The sequence below is a fragment of the Scardinius erythrophthalmus genome (assembly GCF_964197995.2).
Source record: "Scardinius erythrophthalmus genome assembly, chromosome: 5".
NCBI lineage: Eukaryota > Metazoa > Chordata > Actinopteri > Cypriniformes > Leuciscidae > Scardinius > Scardinius erythrophthalmus.
Window position 1 is genome coordinate 21,068,633 of NC_138225.1, and position 24,752 is coordinate 21,093,384.

The 24,752-nt window shown below is 35.0% G+C and overlaps 1 protein-coding gene across 3 annotated transcripts; it reads right to left on the reverse strand.

Moving 5' to 3' along the window:
- Positions 1-677: 677 nt before the first annotated feature.
- Positions 678-23,367, reverse strand: p2rx1 (purinergic receptor P2X, ligand-gated ion channel, 1). Of its 3 annotated transcripts, XM_081364569.1 has the most exons (13): positions 23,086-23,367; positions 19,481-19,625; positions 14,624-14,695; positions 11,564-11,642; positions 9,841-9,928; positions 8,556-8,636; positions 6,354-6,495; positions 5,539-5,684; positions 3,465-3,555; positions 3,315-3,380; positions 2,622-2,717; positions 1,956-2,000; positions 678-1,849 (listed from the first exon to the last, which is right to left on the reverse strand). In XM_081364569.1, exons 1-13 carry the CDS (start codon positions 23,229-23,231, stop codon positions 1,844-1,846), a joined length of 1,203 nt encoding a protein of 400 aa, XP_081220695.1. In that variant the 5' UTR covers positions 23,232-23,367; the 3' UTR covers positions 678-1,843. The 3 variants fall into 3 exon arrangements, with proteins under 3 accessions (XP_081220695.1, XP_081220693.1, XP_081220694.1); XM_081364567.1 differs by having other exon boundaries at positions 678-2,000; XM_081364568.1 differs by having other exon boundaries at positions 678-2,000; positions 11,576-11,642; positions 23,086-23,332.
- Positions 23,368-24,752: the final 1,385 nt, after the last annotated feature.

Sequence of the window (24,752 nt, forward strand, 5' to 3'; positions counted from 1 at the left end):
GAGACAAAACACATGTCTAAAACCCCTTTAAATGGTTTCCTTCAGGACTTTTGTATAAGCTAAACATATGCAGCAAAATGCCATACTCAACTCGAGTGTGAAGGCTTTATTTTATTTGATGGGTTTCAGCTCATGTGCAATAGATGAGGTTTGATCATTTGTCTACCCATATTTATAAAGGTTTCTGCTGTTTGACATGAGTCTCAGAAGGAAGTGAGAGAAAAGTGACCAGTTTGACGCACTTTGTAGCTGCGAAACGTTCTTGCTATCAAAGCTTTATGCTTTTTTTCATTTCTTACAAATGTTGATTCAAAAGTATATCAAAATAGATTCATGTATATAGATCGTAGAACACTGTCTCGCTCGCATACCTGCAGTTTGAACTGCCCAGTTATCGTGTCAGAGTGCCTGATATTGCTGGTTATTTATAGACGTCTGTATTCTGCTGCATTGATCTGAATGTACCTATTACAAAAATCGAAGAAAATAGACAAAAAAAGAGCATGGCCCGAGAAAGCACTGAATGCAACTCTTACTATGTAAATATGTACCAAACCATATAAAGATGCTATTTTTTGCATGCTTTTTGTACACATAGACATAATCAAAGACAATAAAGATATCACAGGTGACTCTGGTTCCTTCTTTATATTTTGTCATTTAGGGTTTTATTATCATTGTTTATGATAAAAATGAGCATGGAATCAATCGATGAAAATGAAATGCGAATTACAGTAGTACTTTAATACACAACAAAAGCAACCAATCCTTCCTGGTGCTATCTGATTTTCAAACTGTTCAAGAATGTAAATTCATAAAAAAAAAAGGTCAGAGAAACTAAAATCTAGGTAGATGCCAACAAAGAAAAACTAAGCCATTGTAAATAAATACAAAATAAATCCAGACAGAGTTATCAGGATACCAGTATAAAGCAGAGGGGGTTTTGTATCATCCTGAAAGGGTTTGAATTTAAATGATCTTGTTATGTCAGAAGAAAGAGATTGAGTGTCCAGAAACTTGCTCTACCTGATCCTCTATCTATTTTCTGCAGCAACCACTTTACAAACAAATAAATATATGGGCATGAAATATTGATACTTTTAGAGACAGAAAATGAGCACAGCTAAGAAACAGATTTCGTGGCTAAGTGCTTGGGATGAGTAATCATTATTCAGCAATATTTGACCACTGAATGCTGCCAATGATCATTTAAAATCAAGTAGTCCAGAGAGCTGTGTATAATAATAATAATAATAATAAAATAAAAATACTTTTGACGTTGAGTGCCCTACAGTATGTTTTTTGGCTCAGTGTTTCATTAATGAACTAAAGTAAAAACTAAAGGCCTAAACCATCATACAGTAATTCTGTCTTTTAGTGCTGGATAGTTTCAGCTTTGGATGGTTCATTGACTCATTTAAAGTTCATTTCACACAAAAATCAGGGGGTCACACTTTGACTTGCTACAAGAATAAAAACTTGTACAAAACACCTATCATAAAATAATTGTTTTAAGGTGATTCAGTATCAAGATTTGTATATGGGTGACATATCCAGACATTACCCTGTTTGTGTAAAAAGACAAAGAGAAAAAGTTGCCAAAAACTCTGTAAACCCTGTAAAGATAGTTCCTTTACATTCCTGAGCCTCAAAATATTAACACACCTAGTGGAGATTAGCTGGGTTTTGAATCAAAACAGTGATTGGATATGTTTTCTCAGTAGTTTGGGAAGGAAATGTCCTTTAGAAAGGAAAAGTGATGCTTATGCTCCAGTGTTGAGGTGGTGTTGTTTTGTTTTCAGTGCAGTAACATTAGTCAGTCGTCATGGCAGCCGTCTTGACTTCACTCCTGTGCACAGCAAAGATCTGAATTACTGTGACCACAACTAAAATTGAAGTTGTTCATGGAGATACACTATCATTCTTCAGCGATCTGCGGTTGAAAGGTATGTTACCTTCGGTAGTTCTTTTTCTTTCTGTGACGGAGGCACGGTTGGCTCCTGTGGATAGAAAAATGCATATCTGAGATTATCAACCACAATGTTTTTCTTTCTCAGAGAGCTGCTAGAGTGGGAGTCCTGCTGGTTAAGATGTGCCCTCGCTTTCTTTTCTCAATAAGAGACAAGTTTGGTCAATTTGCAGCGTTGCTACGGTAACTATCCCTGCAGAGCTATCTACAGGAAGCTGTGGTGCTGCATAGACTTGAATGCAATAGTCTCCCTCACTGCCCACGTGCATACCGATCAAAAGTAGGATATTTGCTGACGCATGTGTGTTTATAGGACTTATTTTCCTCTCTCACACACACTCCATCAGTTCAAGTGAGGCGTGCTTTGTTTACCATATGAGGGCATTTGAATTATGCGTATCCTGGATGTTTTCTTAATGATACTACAGGAATGTTGCTAAATGTAAATGTTTGGAAACAGCACTGCATCTGCAACCACTCAAGTAATCTATTATGTATCTCTGCTGCCATCTAGTCTAGGCTATGGGTAGTGAACTAGCATACTGTAAGTAACTAGCAACTACTGTATCAATCCATGAAAAGCATTAAGTTACTACACACCAGCAATCACAAAGGCAGGATACTGTTTATCCATTCAAAAGTCAACACTCACCTCTTCCTGGACTTCTGTATGCTTGAATTTCATACTTTTGTAGAAATCTCTCTTTGGAAGTAAATATAGGAGCAGCAAATCGCACACGACGGTGGCCTTAAACAAATTAGAACAAATATTTACTCACTTCAGTGAACTTATAGTTATGAAATGAACTGTATAATGTTACAAGAGATTTCTGTTTCAAACAATTGCTGCTCTTTTGAACTTTCTTTTCATAAAAGAACCCTAAAAAACATTTCCACAAGCAGCACAAGTGTCCGACACTGATCATCTGAAATGGTTCAGCATATTAGAATGATTTCTGAAGGATCATGTGACACTGAAGACTGGAGTAATGATGCTGAAAATTCAACAGAAATAAATAACAACATTTAAAAATACAAAACAATTGTAATCATTTTTCACAATATTACTGCAAATAAATGCAAACTTGATGAGGATAAGAGACTTCTTCTTTTAACAATTAAAAAATGTAATTCTAAATTATTTGACCACAGTGGACCAATCAGAATCAAGTATTTCTTAGAGCTGTGCAATATAGTTCTACATAAATGCATCTTTAACATCTGGCATCTTCACCTTGATTACTTTGAACAGTAGAATCCAAAAGTGGAATCTGTGGTTAAATGTAATTATGGAAATTAAACCAGGTTTATCTCTTTATATTATTGTATTCTCTGTGAGACTCACCACTCCAAAGATTCCTACTCCTGAGCCTATGGCCGATAACGTTGGGATGATATCAAATTTTCCTGCCTGCAAGGAAAAGTGTAAACACAAATTGAAATGTGCACGTGCCGTCATTTTTTTGTAAATGATCCATAAGAAAAATATGCTTACCCGTCCATGAACAATGATGTCTATCCGTACACCAAACACCTTCATTAGTGTTCTCTTCTCCACTTTATCCTCCACATAATATTTAGCAAATCTGAAAGAGTCAGTAGCACATAATAGTTAAAGTATAGTGAATCCAGAAGATATTAATTAATTCATTCTTTTGGAGATCTTATTTAAGAGTTATTATGAACTCTTATAAGGCTTATGAACTTATAACTCTTATAAGGCTTATGAACAATACAGTATAGCAGGTTTGACCTTTTCTCAGTTTAGCTGTAATTTTACTTTTAAGGGAACATGAATATTATGGGGCGCCGTTTGTAAAGAGGCTCACGCTGAAAATAACAGCAACATTTTGTCACATTTAGCTTCAAACAATGTTTAAAAAACTGGTATGAATTTTTGACGGTCACTTTTTACCACATTTACAATAATATTTGTCAACTTAGAGATATTTTAAATAGTTAAATCTAAATATTAAATGTTACACCTAAATGTTAAATGTTAAATCTAAATGCTAAATCTAAATCTAAATGTTAAATCTAAATCTAAATGTTAAATATAAATATAAATCTAAATGTTAAATCTAAATGTTAAATGTTAAATCTTAATCTAAATGTTAAATCTAAATATTAAATCTAAATCTAAATGTTAAATCTAAATGTTAAATCTAAATCTAAATGTTAAATCTAAATGTTAAATCTAAATGTTAAATCTAAATCTAAATCTAAATGTTGAATCTAAATATAAATGTTAAATCTAAATGTTAAATCTAAATCTAAATGTTGAATCTAAATCTAAATGTTAAATCTAAATCTAAATGTTGAATCTAAATGTTTGGGTTGAAACTAAATATTTAACTAATATGCAAATTCAAAATGCCGGTAACAGGAAGTGCCAAAATAAAAGCTCGAGGTGGTCAGTGTGTGTTTATAGCATGGTTTATAGTGTCAAATAACGAATAAAAACCATCTCATCCGAGGAAATGGACTCTTGGACATAGATTATCGTGATAATAACTACCTAAAATAATAAACACGTTTGGAGAAACTGTATTTGAAGAGTTGGCTAGTGTCACTTTTATGAAAAGTGCGGGACTTATGACCTGTAGCCATAATAGCCAGCCACTAGGGGGCTCACTTTGACTGAATGTCATGTCATTACTCTCATCACGATACTCTACAGTTTCTCCAAACGTGTTTATTATTTTAGGAAGTTATTATCGTTATATTATAGTTATTATTATGAGATGGTTTTTATTCATTATTTGACACTATAAACCATGCTATAAACACACACTGACCACCTCGAGCTTTTATTTTGCCACTTCCGGCATTTTGAATTTGCATATTAGTTAAATATTTAGTTTCACCCAAAACATTTAGATTCAACATTTAGATTTAGATTCAACATTTAGATTTAACATTTATATTTAACATTTAGATTTAGATTTAACATTTATATTTAACATTTAGATTTAGATTTAATATTTAGATTTAACATTTAGATTTAGATTTAACATTTAACATTTAGATTTAACATTTAGATTTAGATTTAATATTTAGATTTAACATTTAGATTTAGATTTAACATTTAGATTTAACATTTAGATTTAGATTTAATATTTAGATTTAACATTTAGATTTAGATTTAACATTTAACATTTAGATTTAACATTTAGATTTAGATTTAACATTTAGATTTAGATTTAACATTTAGATTTAGATTTAACATTTAGATTTAGATTTAGCATTTAGATTTAATATTTAACATTTAGGTGTAACATTTAATATTTAGATTTAACTATTTAAAATATCTCTAAGTTGACAAATATTGTTGTAAATGTGGTAAAAAGTGACCATCAAAAATTCATACCAGTTTTTTTAACATTGTTTGAAGCTAAATGTGACAAAATGTTGCTGTTATTTTCAGCGTGAGCCGCTTTACAAACGGCGCCCCATAGAATATTGGTAAATAATCTGTGATTGTTCAGTGTAAATTCTAAAATATTTCATTATATAAAAAAGGTTGTTTTCACAAGATGATTAAAAAGGGAATAAACTTTCTTACCCACCTAAAATTGTATCCCAATGATGGTTTCTCCACTTTGTCATTTTGGCCTGTCCCATAAAGACCATAGAATTCATACTTTGGTTTGCAATGTCTGATACTTAGGTCCAGATCGCAGTCCCAGTCAATGAGGACGCCTATAGCACCACCCTAACACATCACAAATACCATGAGGATCTTCATCAGTCACTACAACAATAATACTCTTGTAAGCCTTTAATAATGGATAAAATAATAAATAATGTCATAGTAAAAATGTAATATTGGATGTGTTGAAATAGATGTATTTGCAGAAGGAGGAAATTAGTATTTTCAAGCCATAGGTTCCTTGGGAATTTCCTACGTTTAACATTTATTATTATTATTATTATTATTATTATTATTATGGAAGCTTGTTTTCACCTCTGAAAAAAGAGACATTTTAAAATATGAATTTAAAGTCAATTATAAGATTTAAAGTCACAATTATAGTTGCAATTATGAGAAATATAGTTGCATTTGCAAGATGTCATGTAAAGATGTAAACATTGTATCAGATACAATCACAATTAGACCAAAATATGAAGGTCTCTTCAAGTTTTGTTGAGCACAGACCTTAAGGCCAATTCACACTGCACTGACAGACGCAGACCAACTGTGTATTGATCTGTGTATTATTAATGTCTGCACCTGTTTGGTGTTGTTTTCGCATTTTCATGTACTGTAATTGGTGATTGTCCTTGTTAGACGTCAGTGCAGTGTGAATTGGCTTTTATTTTACTCATAAAGAAAAAAAAAATTGCTGTGTGTATTTAAAATCATCAGTGACAAAAAACCTACCTCACGAGCTATGTCAGAGAAATTGAACCCGGAGCGCTCAACAATGTCTCCTAATCTGAAGATAGGACACAGTGGATCAGTCTTGGGGTGATACAAACAGGTACTGATGTAATTCGTGTCCACACTCTCCACCAAGTTACTCCTAGAGAAAGAAAAAAGTATGAGGAAAACGTTCATCTAGTAGACAAAACCCTGGCCTTCAATAATGTGTAAAGTACCATATTGATTTACAGTTGTGGTAAGAATATTGGCACCCCTGGTAAATATGATCAAAGATGGCTATAAAATTAAATCTACATTGTTTTCCCCTTTATTATCGTTCATTAAAAAATAGCAAAAATCTAACCTTTCATTGAAGTAAAATAATTAAAAGTGGGAAAATCACATAATGAATTAAATGCTTTTCTCCAAAACACATAGGCCATAATGATTGGCACTTTTATTAAATACTTTTTGCAACTTCTGATGAGTTTGGAGAACATCTGACAAGAGATCAGAGAACATTCCTCCATACAGAATCTCTCCAGATCCTTCAGATTCCCAGATCCATGTTGGTGCTTTGTCTCTTCAGTTTACCCCACTCATTTCTATAGGGTTCAGGTCACAGGACTGGGATGGCTATGGCAGAAGCTTCATTTCGTTCTCAGTGTCACATTTTTGTGTTGACTTTGTTGGATCATTGTCCTGATGGAAGATCCAACTACTGCCCATTATAAGATTTCTAGCAGAGGCCTTCAGGTTTTGATTTTTTATCTGTTGGAATTTACTAGAATCCATGTATCTGAATAAGATGTCCAGGACCTCCAGCAAAAAAATTGGCCCACAACATTAAAGCTACACTGTGTAGGATTTTCTCCCATCTAGCGGTGAAATTGTTTATGACTACCAACTGAATATTACTTTCTAGCCCCTCCCATTCTGAGGGCGATTTAACTCCTACGGTGGCCGTATTATTTCAAATCTGCCGGCAGTCGCGAGTAATCTCCCCCTCGCATTCGTCACGGTGCCACTGAGTGTAAAAACGCGAAAGGCGAAGCTTGAATTTCCAGGTATGTCCCTCTTTGGCTAATGTATTTTCAAGATGGAGGCGCAACATGGCTCGCTCGTATGTATTCTAAATGGCAGATTCTACACTTACAAGAATACTTGATTAATGTAGAAGTAATTACACATTAATGAGCACATATCATTTTGAAAGAACAAAGTGTTTTTTGCTAAGAATCAACTTAAAAAATTACACAGATCCAGCGGTATATACAGTATTTAACTGTGGGCATGGGGTACTTTTTTATTCCTGTTTGCACCAAACCTTTCTGGTGTGTTTGCTGCCAAAAAGCAGTTTTTTGTTTCATCAGACCATAGAACCAGGTCCCTTTTGAAGTTCCAGTCGTGTCTGACTACTAAATTTGCTGGAGTTTGTTTTGCGAGGGGGATTTTTCCTAAAACCATCCCAAACAACATGTGGTGATAAAGGGATTGTTTGATTTAAAAAAAAAAAAAAAAAAAAAGTTTTTTATTCTTTTAGGCTTTCTTACCCCAACACTCAACTAATCTCTGCAATTCTCCATCTGTGATCCTTAGAGAGTCTTTGGCCACTCAAACTTTCCTCCTCGCCATACAAGACACTATAGACACACGTCCTCTTCCAGGCAGATTCGTAACATCTTTAGTTGATTGGAACTTCTTAATTATTGCCCTGATGGTGAAAATGGGGATTTTCAACGCTTTAGCTATTTCACTTTCTATTTTGTGATGCTCAACAATCTTTTGCTGCACAGAAGAACTGTATTCTTTGGTTTTGCTCACTGTGATGGATGATTAAGGGAATCTGGCCTTTGTGTTTCCTCATAATTATACTCCTGTTGTGAAACAAGATGTCATTGCTAAACAATTTCTTGTTTTGGAGAAAAACATTTATTTCATAATGTGACTACCCCCTGCTTTTGTTTATGTATTTTCCTTTTTTTCAACAAAAGTTAATTTGATAAATGCAGGCTTAGTACAGTACCTCCATTGAACCCCATGTTGAAGACACCTGGTTTATAGGAAAGGCACTTTTAAAATAGTCTTTTCTAAGTTAAAAGTTTCCTTTTGCTTTCATATGAGATTTAAAAAAACACTTTATATGCTTTGAATTCATTTGTTAGGAGTTTCCATTATACCACAAGGAACAACAAACAATTTGGAAAAGAAAGCATTTACCTTACTACGTTAAACTGGCGAAAAGTAATGGAGTTTTTGATGAACAGTGTGTAGTTTTCTGCTGTCTGCAGGATTGGAGGGCTACATGAGGGACAAAACAAAGTTAAATGGATCACACATGGGCTGATTCAAAACCATGTTAAATTTGATTTGTCACATGCTCCAGGTATAAACAAACATACATTTATGTTTAAGGCAACGGTCACATGTAGCTTGATTCACTTGTTCCCAAGATTTCTACATAGACATGAAGTTCAAGCTTTTCAGAAATGGTGAGTGTCTGCTGTTTCATAAACAGTAACAAACTTCATTTTAGTCGAACTATAATACATTGTATAACACAATGCTGCTAACAAAAAATGAACATGCAGTAGACGAGTATATACAAGCAAGAGTTTGTTGTTAGTCGCCAGCAGCACATACTCAAACCCATGTTTCTCACAGCAGAAATAATGCAACCTTAATGTCCGTTTTTAGGCCTTCCCGCGTAGATCTCTCCAGCACTGGAAAGCTTTTCTAATATTAACGCGGATCCTAAAGCTCTTGTCTGATCACAACTTTTTCCAGCGATATTCCTCTGAACTTTCCTCTTGTGTTAATGTCAAATCTTCAGAAATCTTCAAATCTCCCTCTTGCTCACTCTCTCTTCTCCCCCACCATGAGTGTATACGCCCCCTACTGCTGATTGGCTATGTTGGATTACATATTTTATTAAATGTTTAATTTAGTTTCCAATATAGACTGAGAAAGTTTAGCAGCGGTTATGATGAGTATATCAAGAGATTCTGGCCAGTCCTGTTGCTCTAAATGAGTCAATTCCTGAGACTTGTCCTTATGCATTTCCTGACCAGTAAGCTCAATGTACAGCTGTGCTTATGCTGATTAAATTAGGATTGGCCAGACCCTCACAGTCTAGGGTGTTACCTTAACCTGTATACTCATTTACATGCTTTGTTTGATTTAAATGCTATAAAGAAACCATGTAAAGTAAGTTAGACTGTTTGGAAGAAATGCAGCAACGTCCTCAATAAAGAATATAACTTCTTGGATGTATCCCAAACGTCTCCTGGTTTTGCTGAAAAAGGTTTACAACAGCTACAAGTTTGTTGTGGTGCTCTGTCCGATCAACTTTTTTTTTTTTTTTTGATTACTGCACCTTTAAGAAAAATAACTGAAGTCCAGTTCTGTCAAAGTCATGCCACATTGATTCTTACAAGTTACTGTTTGACACCCCAATGTGATTGAACATATTAATCAACAATAATAATAAACTAAGCATCCATACTCTGGTATTTGATGGTCGTCTTCAACAGGACACCAGGAGTAGATCTCACAAGTACTGGTGTTGGTGACACACTTGCCCGTCATGTGCCCTGAGAGAGAACATAATGTCGTAAGGGAAGTAGGAGTATAAGAGGTTTGGAGTGGATCAGAACATACTGAAACAAAAGCTTGATCAAAACATAATCACAAGGGATGATCATTGGATCCAAAAGTCTGACTTCCCTTGTGAAAATGCTTTGATTTATATTTTTCTAATTTGGATGTATGGATGGAGCACGTGATTATGTTTTGATCAAGCTCTTGTTTCAGTCTGTTCTGATCCACTCCAAACCTCTTATAGTTGTAATATATATTTTTTAAATAATATAGATTCCATCAGTCTAGCTATTTAGGAATGCTTTCACCAGATTGTAGTTGGTCATATCATATGTTTGTAATTTCAGTCTGACTTTTTTTTACATTGCCAGGAACATTTACATTCAAAGACTGAACTTGCTTTGGTGGTAGCATGGCATTGACAAACCTTGTGTCAAGGATTAAATACACATAACATCAAATACACATCAAAGACATAATTATACAATTAGCAGAAATAAAATGCAGTCCACAGCAAGGCATAAACAAGACGGTTGTGTGTTTTCACAGAAAACAACTGTGAATTTTTTCCTGAGTTCACAGAGTCAGTATGTAACAGGATTAGTAGCACGTGTTGTATTAAAGTTTGTTAGAAGTTTGTGCCAGTCATCCATGACTGAAAGTCAGGAATCTATGAATTACTGCAATGTGAGATAATTCTGTTTACTTATGCCTGTATGTCTGCTGCTATGCTGCATGTGAAACTTAGTCAGTATTTAAGTATTAGTGACCCACATAGAGCTCAGGATATCAGTCAATAATGTGGGTATGATTTTTTTTTTAAATCAGCTATGCCAATCATAATGACACACACACATATATATATATATATATATATATATATATATATATATATATATATATATATATATATATATATATATATATATATATATATATATATATATATGGATTCATTTAGCATGAGTTTCATTTATTTATGTTTGGATAGCAGTGGGATAATTTAGCATAGCTCCTGTTGTAAATGACAAGGTAGAATTTGGCTACTGAGAATGTTTGAAAACTGGAACCTAGAAAAACTTGAATTCCTTTAATTCAATTTGCTTTGTATCTCAAACATGTTGTTGCTGCTAGTGCTATTAAATTACACTTGGCAAGTGAATCTGGATTAGAGCCCTGTGGAACTCTGGGAATTACAGACATCAGTGAGCAAAGGGTAAACTCCATCAAATATGTGGAAAGCTATAAGGAAAAAACATCAGAGCAAGAGAGCAAAGCATGTTAGTCATGAATGTTAGTGACTTACGGAGACGACAGCATGGCTGATGTGCAGTTGGAAGAGTGAAAGTTCATTAGGCCCCCAGCAATTCTGAGTGGAACTGAAACCAAATGCTTACGTGCAGGTCACCAATTTTCTTACCCCATGATTTATTTGAATTTTGTGGTACATATCTTAGACCGCTGGTGCACTGATTTAGTTACCAGTCAAGGTCAAAGGGATTATCGAATGGTTATGAGAATACACTCAATAGCTGAGTTCCTCTGCCCCCTGGCTGCTGTTAGTGATGGGAAGTTAGTCTGCTGTGCTGGTGCCTTCGGGCGGAACAATGAAATGGATAGAACTTTACCATTTCCCGTACGTTTGTATTTGCCCTCATCACAGTCTGCGTCCGAGGTGCACTTGTTCCTGTTCTTCCTATCTGGAAGCTGAAACACACCAAGATGGGAAATGCACTTTAATGTCTATTAGTGTTTAATTAAGCCCGAATTTGCTTGCTTGAAAATATACAAATGTGAGATCCAAATGAGACAGGATGCAGAGAAGGGGCAGAATAACCACGAAACCTAATTCTTGAGACTTATTTGTTTAAGCAAAGCTTTGCAGGTAGGGCAATAAAGTCAAATAGAGATTCAAGTGAAAGACAAATAAGACTGAGGTAAACCGAGAGCATGAATATGAATGAGATGGTAGACAGGATGTCAATGTATAAAAACAACTTAGATGGAAAGTAGAAAGTAACAGATCAGATAACACAGGTTGAATGTGTGGTTGCCAAGTTCAGGAGGTGAAATAGTGTACTTTCTGTTTCTTTCAATCGACCACACTGTAGCAAAAAAATAAAAAAGAGTCTATGCCTCATGTGTATTAAAGACTGAATAAGTGTAATAGTTCACCCAAAATTAAAATTATTATGTCAGAAAAAAAATCAAGTTTACAGAGTTTTAGTGTCAGTACTACATTAAACTACTATAAAATGTTGAATATAATGTATAATAATGCAATGGGGGAGTATTTGTGGGTCCTGATAATGCCAAATGCCTTGTTACCAGTAAAAAATTGTCCTACACTATTTTTATTCTGGTGTCACCATTGTCCTGTGCATTGGGTTTCCAGCACCAAATCCTAGCTTATTCATTAACACCCACAATGTAATATCAAATTTAGCATTTTAATTTTTAACCTTTTATCATATGTCTTGGAGTATCACAATAATATCGTATCATGAGTTCAGTATCGTGAAATTTATCGAATCGTGACATGAGGGTATCGTTACACCCAAGCGGCAACATTCTAATCTGAAAAATGAAGCCTACCTGGAAGTGCGAAAAACTGCAATACATCGAAAATCCGCTAGAGGAAGGTCCCAAAAAGAAGCAAATGTCCATAGACCCCATGTTAAAATGTCCGTTTTCACAGATTAAATTCATGTTTTTACAGGTTGGTCCCATGGACTTTTATTGTATTTTTCGATAAGTTCCGAGTGCCTGACAACTGTGAGGGGGGTGAATTTTTTTCTAACTCGTTAGTTTAGATCGTATTTAGAAATAAAATGGATGACAAATAAGGGCGTGGTTAACTTTGATTGACAGCTTGATTGACAGCTGATAAGGCAGCGCCAAGGAGAATGACAACATAAGTGCCATTTTTTAACACAGTTGAAATATAATACTACTGTTTTTGAATCATGAAATGTAGTTTTAAGAGTTTTTCAGGCGAGAATGTAGTTGTTTAAAGCTCAAATCTGTGGTTTATTTATAAAGATTTATGAAAATTTTATCCAGGTTGTAAGGTGCAGGCGATCACCGGGCACTCGGCGTTCATGTACCCCGCCTGGAACAGCCTTTCCTCGGCTAGTCGTTCTGACGTTTGCCGCTGACTCTGGCGTCTCTGTAGTGGTTAAATTGATACTTTGCAGTCACGTGATATCTGGCGGGCGACAAACGCGGTTAGTGCATCCAAACGCACAACAACTATCTGGCATGTCGTGTACACCTCAAAACACCAACTTTTGTATATTAAAACTGGCAACGTCCTGGCAAGATCCTTGATTAGTTTACTGGTTTTCGTTGCTAGAGAATGACGTTCTTGCCCGCCAGCCAGTACAACTGACGTCACGTGCAAAGTATCAATATGAGATATTCGTCTTGTGTATATCTAACGGGCGATTTTTGGTCTCGTGAATCTATAATGTGTTCCCTGGCCAATCGTTTTGGCTGAGGGGAAGTTTCATAACTTTATAAGCTATTTAACTTTAACGTTGTATGGTTAGACTAGAGCACTGACTTTGTATGTTTGACTGAATTGTTTGCTTTATTTGTATATCTTCTTGTACCCTTTACTTATACTTTTGTAATAGCTAATATTGATAAAACTGAAATTTAACAAAAAGAGACTGGGTTGAGTTTTGTCATTTAAAATTTGAATACAACGAAGATGATCTGTAATGTTGTTTACTGCAACATCTGTTGTTTAGTACAAATGCACATATTGCCTGGACCATATTAAAATGTTTAATATTTTTATATTATATTTAAAACGAAAAGAGGCAGGTTTGTGTTTTATATTTCATTTTGTTATAAATAGGCAAACGTTATATGCAGTGAATATAATCAATATGCGTTGCCTGAACAACATTTGTGTGGCTATAATGTTTAAGATTTCTTTAAATGAAAACGAAAAGAGTTAGTATGGTGTTTTATAACATATTTCGTTGCCTAAAATATACAGAGATAACCGGAGTAGCAGAGTGAGCTGAGTGACGCGCGCTGCATCCTTTACCCATATATGGATTGGCCAGAAGGTGGGCGGGGTTAGGATTTTCCAAGATGGCGCCGCCCATACCCCCAACCGTTCTTCAGAAAGTCTATGGGTGACGTCACAGATGCTTTGTCCATATTATTTACAGTCTATGGTTACACCCCTACTAACCAAGTATCACACACATTACACACATATCAATTTGGCTTCTACCTTAGACAAACACTAGAGAATTGTAACTGTACATAAGATGAACAGACTTTATCTATTTTTGTTTTATACATTTTAATGAGCGATGCAATAAATCTACTGAAAATTTTGAGCATAAAAAAACAGAACAGAATGACCTAATGTGCAAGTTGTCATGAGTGCGTTTAACTGATTCAAAAGCAATAACTACAGTGTTTTCAACTGGAACACGAGTTAAATTAGAAACTTTGGTGATGCTAAAATATTGGACAAACTGCATTCCAAATGGATTTTATATGGAAAATTTATGTTCAAAATTTCCATTTGCATGCTGCATGACATCTGTGGTCAGGAAATGAGTCATATAGAGATCTGAGAGACAAAACAAACATTTATGAGAACCACAATAATGAAAGACAACAGAGATGACAAAATGAGAGAAATATGTCTTTATACTTACCTCAGGACATCTGTCCTGTGTCTGTCCCACAGTGGAAATGTAGTTGGTCATCACAACAAAAGACGAATCGCCCTAGAAAACAGAACAGAAATGACTTGAAGGGATCCCTAAACTTAAACCAGCATACGGTGGGTTACAGAACAGAGCCAGAGTCAGTGCCACATTGAATTCACATCCTTTCTGACTGTAATTGGTGATGCAGTAGAGTGTTTGAAGCTGACTGTGCATTCATGACTTCAGGCTACTGTTTTTGACACCCATGCGTGACATGATGAAACAGTAAAATCGGCAGTGTTAAAATTCCCAAAGAGTTTAACAATCTACCATGTTAAAAAGTATTCCTCTTCAGTGTAGTTAGTTACAGGGTGCTACGTAGTGTTATTTTATTTTTACACTGAAAGTGCAAAAAAAAAAAAAAAAAAAAAAAAAAAATTGCGCCGAATTGTATTGACTCCGCCCCTCTCCATGACTGCTGCCTCGCAAACTCGCAAGACGACCAGGGTTGCCAGGGCGGTTTTGCAATCTATTTTGCGGGCAAAAATGGGTTTGGGCGGGTGGATAGAAATTGGACTGGTTTCGGATCAGTTCGGCGGGTTTTTGTTGCCGAAACACCGGCATTTCAGATCCTTCTTTTCAGCAGGCAGCAGTCTGTCTCACTCACTCACTCACACGTTACAGCTCTGGCTGACGCACCGCCCGCCCTAGACACTAGATTGCGGGGTTTTCAAACTTAGCTAGCTGACTGACACTGCGTTTTCATGACAACTCTCTCCGGGTCAGCAGCAGCGCCAACACAGGTTTGAATGTTGCAAGATGATTTTGTCAAAGGTTTCGTCGTGACGTCATACTTGGCGTGGCGGCCATGTTGATGGCCTCGCGAATGTAAACATACAGCAAGTCGAACGAGGAGAAGCAGAGTAGGGAGAAAGAAAAAAGATATTAGTCCCGAAAAGGATGTGGAATTTACGGGGATACGTTAAATAGGGAAGCCTTTATGACCAATCTTTATGGTCTTAAAATGTCTTAAAAAGGTCTTAAATTTGACTTACTGAAACCTGCAGGAACCCTGTTAATTCAAGATATTAAACTGCAAAAATTTAAAGGGTTAGTTGACCCAAAATTGTAAAATTGTTGTCATTTCTCACTCTCATGTCATTCCAAACCCGAAAAGACTTTCATTCATCTTCGAAACTCAAATTAATATATTTTAAATCTGAGAGATTTCTGTCTTAAAAATAGTGAATAGTGTCTTAAAACTAACCCAGATGAATTGAGCGGTTTAGTCCAAATCGCTTTGTGATGAATAGATTGAATTTAGACTTTTATTCATATATAAACAATCAACAAACATAAACAGAAGAAAAATAAAATTTAGACTAAACTGCTTGGTTCATATGGATTAGTTGTAAGATGTCTTTATGAACTTTTTGAAGTGTCAAAGTGGTAGGCCTAGTTGCGTAGCTGTCAGTGGAGGGACAGAAAGCTCTCAGATTTTATCAAAAAGATCTTCATTTGTGTTTAAAAGATGAAAGAAATTCTTGCGGGTTTGGAACGACATGAGCGAGTAAATTACAGAATTTTAATTTTTGGGTGAACTAACCTTTTAATAAAAGAATGTGGGCCAGACCTCATCAGAACAATCGAATCTCAATGCGTCTTGGGTGCGTTTACACCTGTACTTTAAGTTGTTCACTTTTGTGTCAACCAAGATGAATGTTAATGCCAGGTGTGAACGGCACTACTCTGTGACTACACAATCATCTGAACAGAATAGTTCCTGAGAGAGATATGGTTGTCATTGTAACAGTTTGATGATGTTTTTGTTTTGATTTGGTTAGAAGACCTCAGCTAAGTTCATGGAAAGGCTTATCCCAAGACCTTCAAGGACCTGATTGACTCTGCAGAATCGGCTGTGAAAGATGATGAAACTGATGATTCTTTATACGCGTTCATGCATTTTTTTGCTTAAGTTGTCACATCTGTTATTTAGAATGGGGCAGCGATCTTTCTCTCATCTCCTCCTTGATTTGATTCCACCATCACCACAAGGCTACAAGAGACCTGGAAATATTCCTCATATCAAGCTGAACAACACCATGTCGTCTTCAAAAAGGTAAATTTAGACATTTCTGTCACACTACCTATTGTGTGCCTCAAAATATTGCCATTTGGGTTGATTGTATTGTGAAAAACTAATATAAAGACGGCCAATTGGAGAGGTGACTTTGAGTGTTATTTTTGTCTTTGGCATGGACCAGCAGACAAGAACGCCTTGATTGCATTGAAGAGACCACACACCTGCTCACTGCTGGTGATGCTGATATGGCAATAAACTCAAATACTACTACTACTACTACTACTACTACTACTACTACTACTACTACTACTTGCTCGCTGATGGGACAAAGAGGAACTGCATTCATGGATGCTACACAACTGTCAACAGGTAGTTTTCTGCAATCTTGTTCAAATCTACCTGTCATAATTGTTTATGTCTGGGCAAATTTGATGATTTTATGCTTTTTATTGACTTTTTTCTGTGCAACTCCTCATGAATGTGATAATTTGACCTTTACACATCTGGCATATGTTTTAAAGGAGCCATTTTGCCCATTTGTTAAATAAACTTTGGATTTATACATCTGTCTGAAGACGCTTGATTTTATGTCTGATCTTGTTCATTAAAACTATATACTGTAAGTGTAAATAGTTTTTGCACTGAACAGAATACTTTATAAATAACACTTATACTGTAATCCAGTGGAATTAAATCAGCATGGGGTGTTAAAAACCCCATAGTGTAAAACTTAACAATTCTAAGTGTAACACTTTACACAATTTTGTAAGGTGTAAGGTAAGGTGCTATATTAATACTGTAAATTCAACACTACAAACGGTGTACTTTTTACACTAGATAGATTGGGACTATATATGATCTGGAGTAGTGTTTTTTACTGATTTTGAAACCAAAAACTAAACCCAAAACACTGCAAAAAAAAAAAAAAAGATACATCGGTTCAGTATTACACTTTTTGTGTATGTGTTTTTGTGCATGGCTATATTTTCAGCTCACATCAGTGTCAGAGAGGCAGGTGCATTTGTCTGGGGCTGAATTTAATATTTAACCTCAGCCTCAAATAGCCGAAGTGTCATTCCATCTCGCAGGTCTCTGCTCTGCTAGCAATTTTAGCTTATAGTGTTACTACAGTAACTTGTAATCATTATCAACAGTGCCTTCCTGTCTTACTCATACATGTGTCAGGTTTTCTGAGTTCAAATGGTCAAATTTGTTTGAGTATAGTGACAATTGTTCAGGATCTTAGAATGTAGTACAGATATAGAATATAGTAAATATATAATACATTTGGGGTTGATACAGTAAATAATGAGAATTTTCATAAGAATTTATGAATGTTAAGTAATGCAATATCATCACAATTTTAGATGACTGTTTTCTATTTGAATATATTTTAAAATTTAATTGATTGCCGTGATAAAATTGTGCAGAATCGTGTGTGTGTGTGTGTGTGTGTGTGTGTGTGTGTGTGTGATGGCAAAGCTGAATTTTCAGCAATCATTACTCCAGTCTTCAGTGTCACATGATCATTCAGAAGATCAATTTAAAGGGATAGTTCACCCAAAAAATAAAAAAAGAATTCTGCCATCATTTACTCACCCTCAAGTTGTTCCAAACCTGTATGAATTTCTCTCTGCTGCTGAACACAAAAGAAGATATTTTGAAGTCGGTAACCAAACAGTTGATGGACCCCATTGACCTCCATAGTATTTTTCAATCGGGACCATCAACTGTTTAGTTACTCATATTCTTCAAAATTTCGTTTTGTGTTCTCACACATGAATCTCATACAAATTTGGAACAACTTGGAGGTGTGTAAATGATGGCAGATTTTTTATATATATTTTCAAAAAAGTTTATTGGCTTTTGTTTGTACATTAAAACAATAAAATAAAATAAAAATGTATTAATAATATAAACAAATAGACAAAAAAAATAAAAATAAAGACAATAATTAGAAACACATTACAGGACATCAAGAACAAAACTAAACCATAAAATAAAATAAGACAATTATACATTTTGATATCACAGTTCACAACCTTACATTGTGTAAATGATGGCAGAATTGAATTTTTTGGGTGAACCATCCCTTTAATGCATCATTGCTGAATAAAAGTATTTTAAACAGTAGTGTGTACACATAAAGGACAATATTTGTTATCGCAATGGACAATTTGATACGTTTTTTGGACATGATATTATCTGACAATCAAGAAGCTCCTGGAGCCACTCCTTTAATTGCGAAGTGATGACGTGTTTACTTTTCTGTCAACAGTTGGTCTGTTTCTTATTGCCCTAGGTGATTTCTGAGAAATAACTAAACATTCTGAAAACGCTGCAGGCTGTTGGCATAAAGTAAATAATTACAGGCATTTTCAGTTATTTGTTTAAAATATATATCTTTATGATCGACAACTACAGTGTCATATTGTTCGATGTGTTTTTCTGTGTTTCCCTTCTAAATAGTGAGTCACAATTGAGATGTTTACTTTCCTTGACAATGTTAGCACTTTGAGTGAGAATAACCTGAAGCAGTGTGACTGCAAATGTTTACACGAGTACTTTTATGTGATTTGGCCCAATCCACACCCATAATGACACTTGTACCAATTCCAGCATTTTGCTGGATGGGCAATTACCCAGTGAGTTACCTTTATCTGCATTGAAATGCATGTATTGATAAAACTAAAAATATATATACCTAAGTATATAAATCAAGGCCCTCTGAACTTTTCCAACAATGAGGTTTGAGGTCAAAATTAAGAGGCACAACCCACCTGTTCAGGAAAAACATAATCGGCTGCATCCCATAACCTCCCCACTTTACTGATATTTGTGTAGGACACACCCTTCATCTTGGTGAAGACGGAGCTTATGGCAGTATCCACTGTCTGGTAGCCTTTCTCATATATAAACACCCACCTAATAAAAGCAACAACAACAAAAATCATGAACATTACTGATCTGCCATAATCAACCTGCATTCTGAAGACCACAGATTTCATTCACAATCCCAATAATTCACAGTTATTCTATAAACCATAAATTAGAGATATTGTATTTCAAAATGAGTAATTATAGTTCATGTACTCTGAATGGCAAATTGCATTAAAATCAGTCTTTTACAAAAGATTTTCGCTATTTGTCAAAAAACATGAAGCATTTTATGAAGTCATAAAATAATATACCACCTTGTTACTGAATACATATGACCAGAAGATCCTATTCTTTGATAAAGGGTGTATATTTGATATATTTTGTTGATTGTGGACTAATATATTCTTGTTGTTGACAATATAGAAAATATTTTACATTTATTTTTTATTTTAATTAATTTTATGAAACATTTTATTGTTTCTGATCCTGAAAAGGCTTGCTTTCTTTCTTTCTTTTCATGAATTCTCACAACACACAATTTGTCAATATAGAACTTTTGTCTCACTTTTTGGATTTAATTTGATCCTAATAACTTTCACCCAGAACTACTAGTAGTATTTTTTATTGGTTACTGATTAATAAAAACAGTACAAAATATATTTATAATTGCATTATTTTATATCTGCCCAGCAGTTGGAGGAAAACTTAAATGACTGTTCTATAGTTTGCGTTTCAGAATGTGTGCGTGTTCACACATAGTTCAGCCATCTTGTGTCATAAAAGTAGGATGAAGCAATAAGATGTTGGCCTCATGCCCTCTAACAAGACACAGCAAACGTTATTCTTCCCTTTGAAGCATGACTCGCTGCCTTATCGTCTGACACACCTAAAGATGGCAATGGCATACAGCTCTAGGCAGACCAAACTTGCCAAACAAATGCTACTGCGCAGTGTTTAACGACTTGATCAGTTTGTTTCATTCAGATTACCTGACTACAAAGACCAACAACTTCTACATGACAATAACAGTAGAACCCTCCACTTCAAGCTGCATGAAATCCAGCTATTGTGTTTAATGCTTTTTAGCTTTGAATTCCCAAACAAATACTTCTGTCAGCCTGCTGTGTTTTGTACTAGAACTGCATTTTTGATTCATTTAGAAGTGGTCTGCTGATGTTCACTGATGAACTAAAGGGAGTAACAGAGAAGGATGCGAGAGCAGCACAACTTTTCATTTGTTCTATGATCACTGATATTAAAGGAATAATTCGCCCAAAACAGGAAATTCTGTCATCATTTACTCACCCTCAACTCATACAGGTTTGGAACAACTTGAGGGTGAGTAAATGATGACAGAATTTTCCTGTTTTGGCTGGACTTTCCCTTTAAAGAGATAGTTCGCCCAAAAATGAAAATTAGTCAAATTTACTCACCCTCAAGTCATCCTAGGTGTATATGACATTCTTCTTTAAGACAAATACATATAAAAGAAATGTCCTGGCTCTTCCAAGCTTTATAATGGCAGTGAATGGCCGTTTCTGTTTTGAAGCCCATAAAAGTGCATCTATCCATCATAGAAGTGCTCCACGCGGCTCTGGGGGGTTAAATAAAGGCTGTGGCCGTGTTAGAGCACTTTTATGATGGATAGATGCACTTTTGTGGACTTCAAAACAGAAACAGCTAGAGCCAGGACATTTTTAATATAACTCCAATTGTATTCGTCTGAAAGAAGAATGTCATATACACCTATAGGGTGACTTGAGGGTATGTAAATCAACAACTATCCCTTTAAAGGAGGTTTAACGTATAGTCGATTAGTTACAGTAAAATAAGCTAGAAATTGCTCTTTAAAGTTGCCTAATAATTGTCACTTTTTACAGTGTAGATGTACCAAGAGGAAACAGTGAAGTATTGCAAAACAACTGGCACTTTTCCAAATGAGTTATTGCTCCAATGGCTTTATATACAGTAGTCAGTTATTTGAACACACTTATTCAACATTTATTTGGTTACTGTAAATGCAAATTGTATTTCTTGGAGCAGGGGTTTTCAAATTGTTCCGGGAAAAAATCTAGAGTAAAACTGTAAAAATGTAAATAATAATAGTAAAAATGAATTAAAGTGTGTGATTAAAATAATATTAGTTGTTAATATTAGTTGTCTTTTAAATAGATTACATGAATAATAAATAAATGAGTAACAATTTTGATTCATATACATAAAATTAGATTCAAATTGCATAAATAAACAAATAAATACACAATACATTTAACAGTAGCCTATATAGTGAGTAGGAAAAAAGATATAATAATGTAACATTTTAGATTTAATATAATATTTTTTTTTTAGTATGTAAATGGTGTTTTTAAAAGATAGATTAATTTTTTAGGATGGGGGTCTCTGACATGAGGATGATCATATTTGGGGGTCCGTGGCATCTAAAAGATTGAAAAAACCCACATAATGTCTTTACTGTTGCTCAGTGGACTGCACAATACAGGTTTGAATTACATAAGAGGAAATACTCAGTGTTTGTTAACATCTGTCAAAGTCGTTTTTTTCCCCATTAATGACTATAGCATGACATTTTACCGCTCAAATAAATGTTTGCTATTATAAACAAGTCTTTTACACACATGCCGGTAACACTTTATTTTACAGTGTCCTTGTTACATATGTTACATATGTACTTACCATAGTAATAACAGTAAATTATGCATAATTACATGCAACTAACCCTCAAACAAATCCTAATCCTACCCTAACCCTATAGTATGTACATGTAGTTGATTAATATTACTCAGTTACTTAAATATATAATTACACTGTAACAATGACACCTTAAAATCAAGTGTAACCGCCTAATAGTTATCTAATATGGGCCAGCTGTTAGCTCTAAGACTGGAATTGAGCTGTTGCAATGTTATAAGCCACTAAATCAGACACAATGAAAAGCATGTGGACATACTTTTAAGCAAATCAAGCTCACAAAAATAAATCTCATCTTATTCAAATTTTCTTCAGAAACATGTCTGTCTGTTTTGAAACGATAACCGTTTGATGGTGCTAGTTAGACCAAGCAATGCATTATCCTAAATGGTACATCATGACAGCACTTAACTGCTCAGTTCAATACAAGGCTTGAGCTGTTAGTTGGTTTGCATTCAGGACATTTTTTTTTTTACACCGGACAAAATTGCGCTTGTTAACTCATGATTTCTGTTCTGTGCGCACCAATCTTGCACTTCCATCTACTCCTCAACCAGACCACCTAGAGACTTTGGGTTTTCGGCATTATGTTAAGGAAGGTCTAATCTCGGGAACGCAAAAAAAAAAAAAAAAAATCCAGGAAAAGATTTACTATCTCTTAGTGTTGTGATCCCATGAGGTGAGAAAATTGCGCTAAAACACTCACCGAGTCAAGCATGTTCTGTTTCGACAATCATGCTCGGGTTTCCTCTGCTTTTCTTTTTCAGTTTTTTTAAGAATAAAAGAAATCTCTTACCCAATGATGTAGGATAGAACACCCAGCTGGATGATTCGGCACACAACTGCAACTCTTCTGTTCCTGACCAGAACCTGCCGAGGAGTTTCGTATTCAAAGAAGAAGTTTGAAAAAGATCTCTGTATTGTGGATTTCATTTTTCTCATTGAAAGGAAAGGGTAGACAATTTTGATAAATTCTCCTCTCTGTGTTCTTGAGATATCCTAGAAAACAATGTAAGATGTGTGTGGAGTGCTGATCTCTGACTTCCTTCCTCCCCTCAGCTTTATCTCTCTCTCTCTCTCTCTCTCTCTCTCTCTCTTACTCTTAAAAACCAAACACTTCTAAAAGTAAACCACCCACTTTGCGTTGTCTTCATCCCCCCTCCTCTTGTGACTGTAATACAAATTCATGTACATGCGGATAAACTTCTTAAGGGTGGAGTAAGAACTCAGTCCAATTGCAAATAAAGGCTTAATGTCCACCGCACATCCTGAAACATCCTTCTCTCTCTCTCTCTCTCTCTCTCTCTCTGTACACACATATACAGATTAATTTGAAGCATAATGAAGCATCTCAGTTCATATTGCTCTATACAGTTATGGTTCACCACCATCAGACATTAAACCAGCCTTTGATCTTTCCAGAGAGCAGTGGATCAGTGACCAGCCAAAAATGCCTGCAGTGATATGAAATTCCTTGATTCAAGGAATGAATATCATCAAGTGCACACAGGCTTCTCCAGTGCACACTGACAAATGTCCGTATGTAAATTGCTTAACAATGTGGTGTGCATACAGACAGTAGCTTTATACAGAACATATTTACATATTGGAGTATCAAATAGGCTACTGCAGGTATTTTTATCATTCCCATTTTCTCTTTTTTCATGGTCAACCCCTCAGAGAAGACTGAAAATACTTAAAATCAAAGCACTGTATTTAAGAGGTTGTTTTATTTGATTTATTTTGTGATATTTAAAAATAAATTGTTACATTATATTCTATTAATTATCTTAATTATTGTTGAAATACTAGTAGTAAAATTATTTTTGCTCAGAGCCTCGCTCTCAGTCGTTGAGCAGCTGTTCTTTACTCATGGTGCGTCACCACTAGAGGACGCAATTACTCTGTTAGTGTAGGCGACTTTTATTCTGCGTCTTTCTCATGCTTTTGTTAAGCCTGTTTTTGGGCGAATGGAACTTCGTAAAAAAAATATCCATTAACAATCAAGCCATTAAGATAGACTCAATTAAAATGTTGTCCTTTTTCCATAATGTGGTTTTAAGCACAATTTCTACGGGTTATGTTTTAATGTTTCTAGATATTTTTTTTTGTGTGTTAAATTGTACAGATGATATTTTGTCTAAACAATAATGCATCAGAACACAAATATCCATTTTGTTAATAGCGTTCATTGCAAATAGCATAAGAAATCCATTTTATAAATAGGCTATTAGATATAACCTACATATTTTGCATTGCAGCAACTTCCCGTAGTTTCCTTTAAGAAGGTTTCATTCTCACTGCAGGCTCTCGGTAGTATCTCGCAATATTTGAGCTGTTTTCTTTCTTTTGTCACTTTTTAAGACAGCTCATTGAGTTGTCAGTTTTGAGGCTCCTCCTCACAGTCGTATGATCGGTGCAGTGTTACGTCAATCTTCATGAAGTCTGAGCTCTGATTGGGTG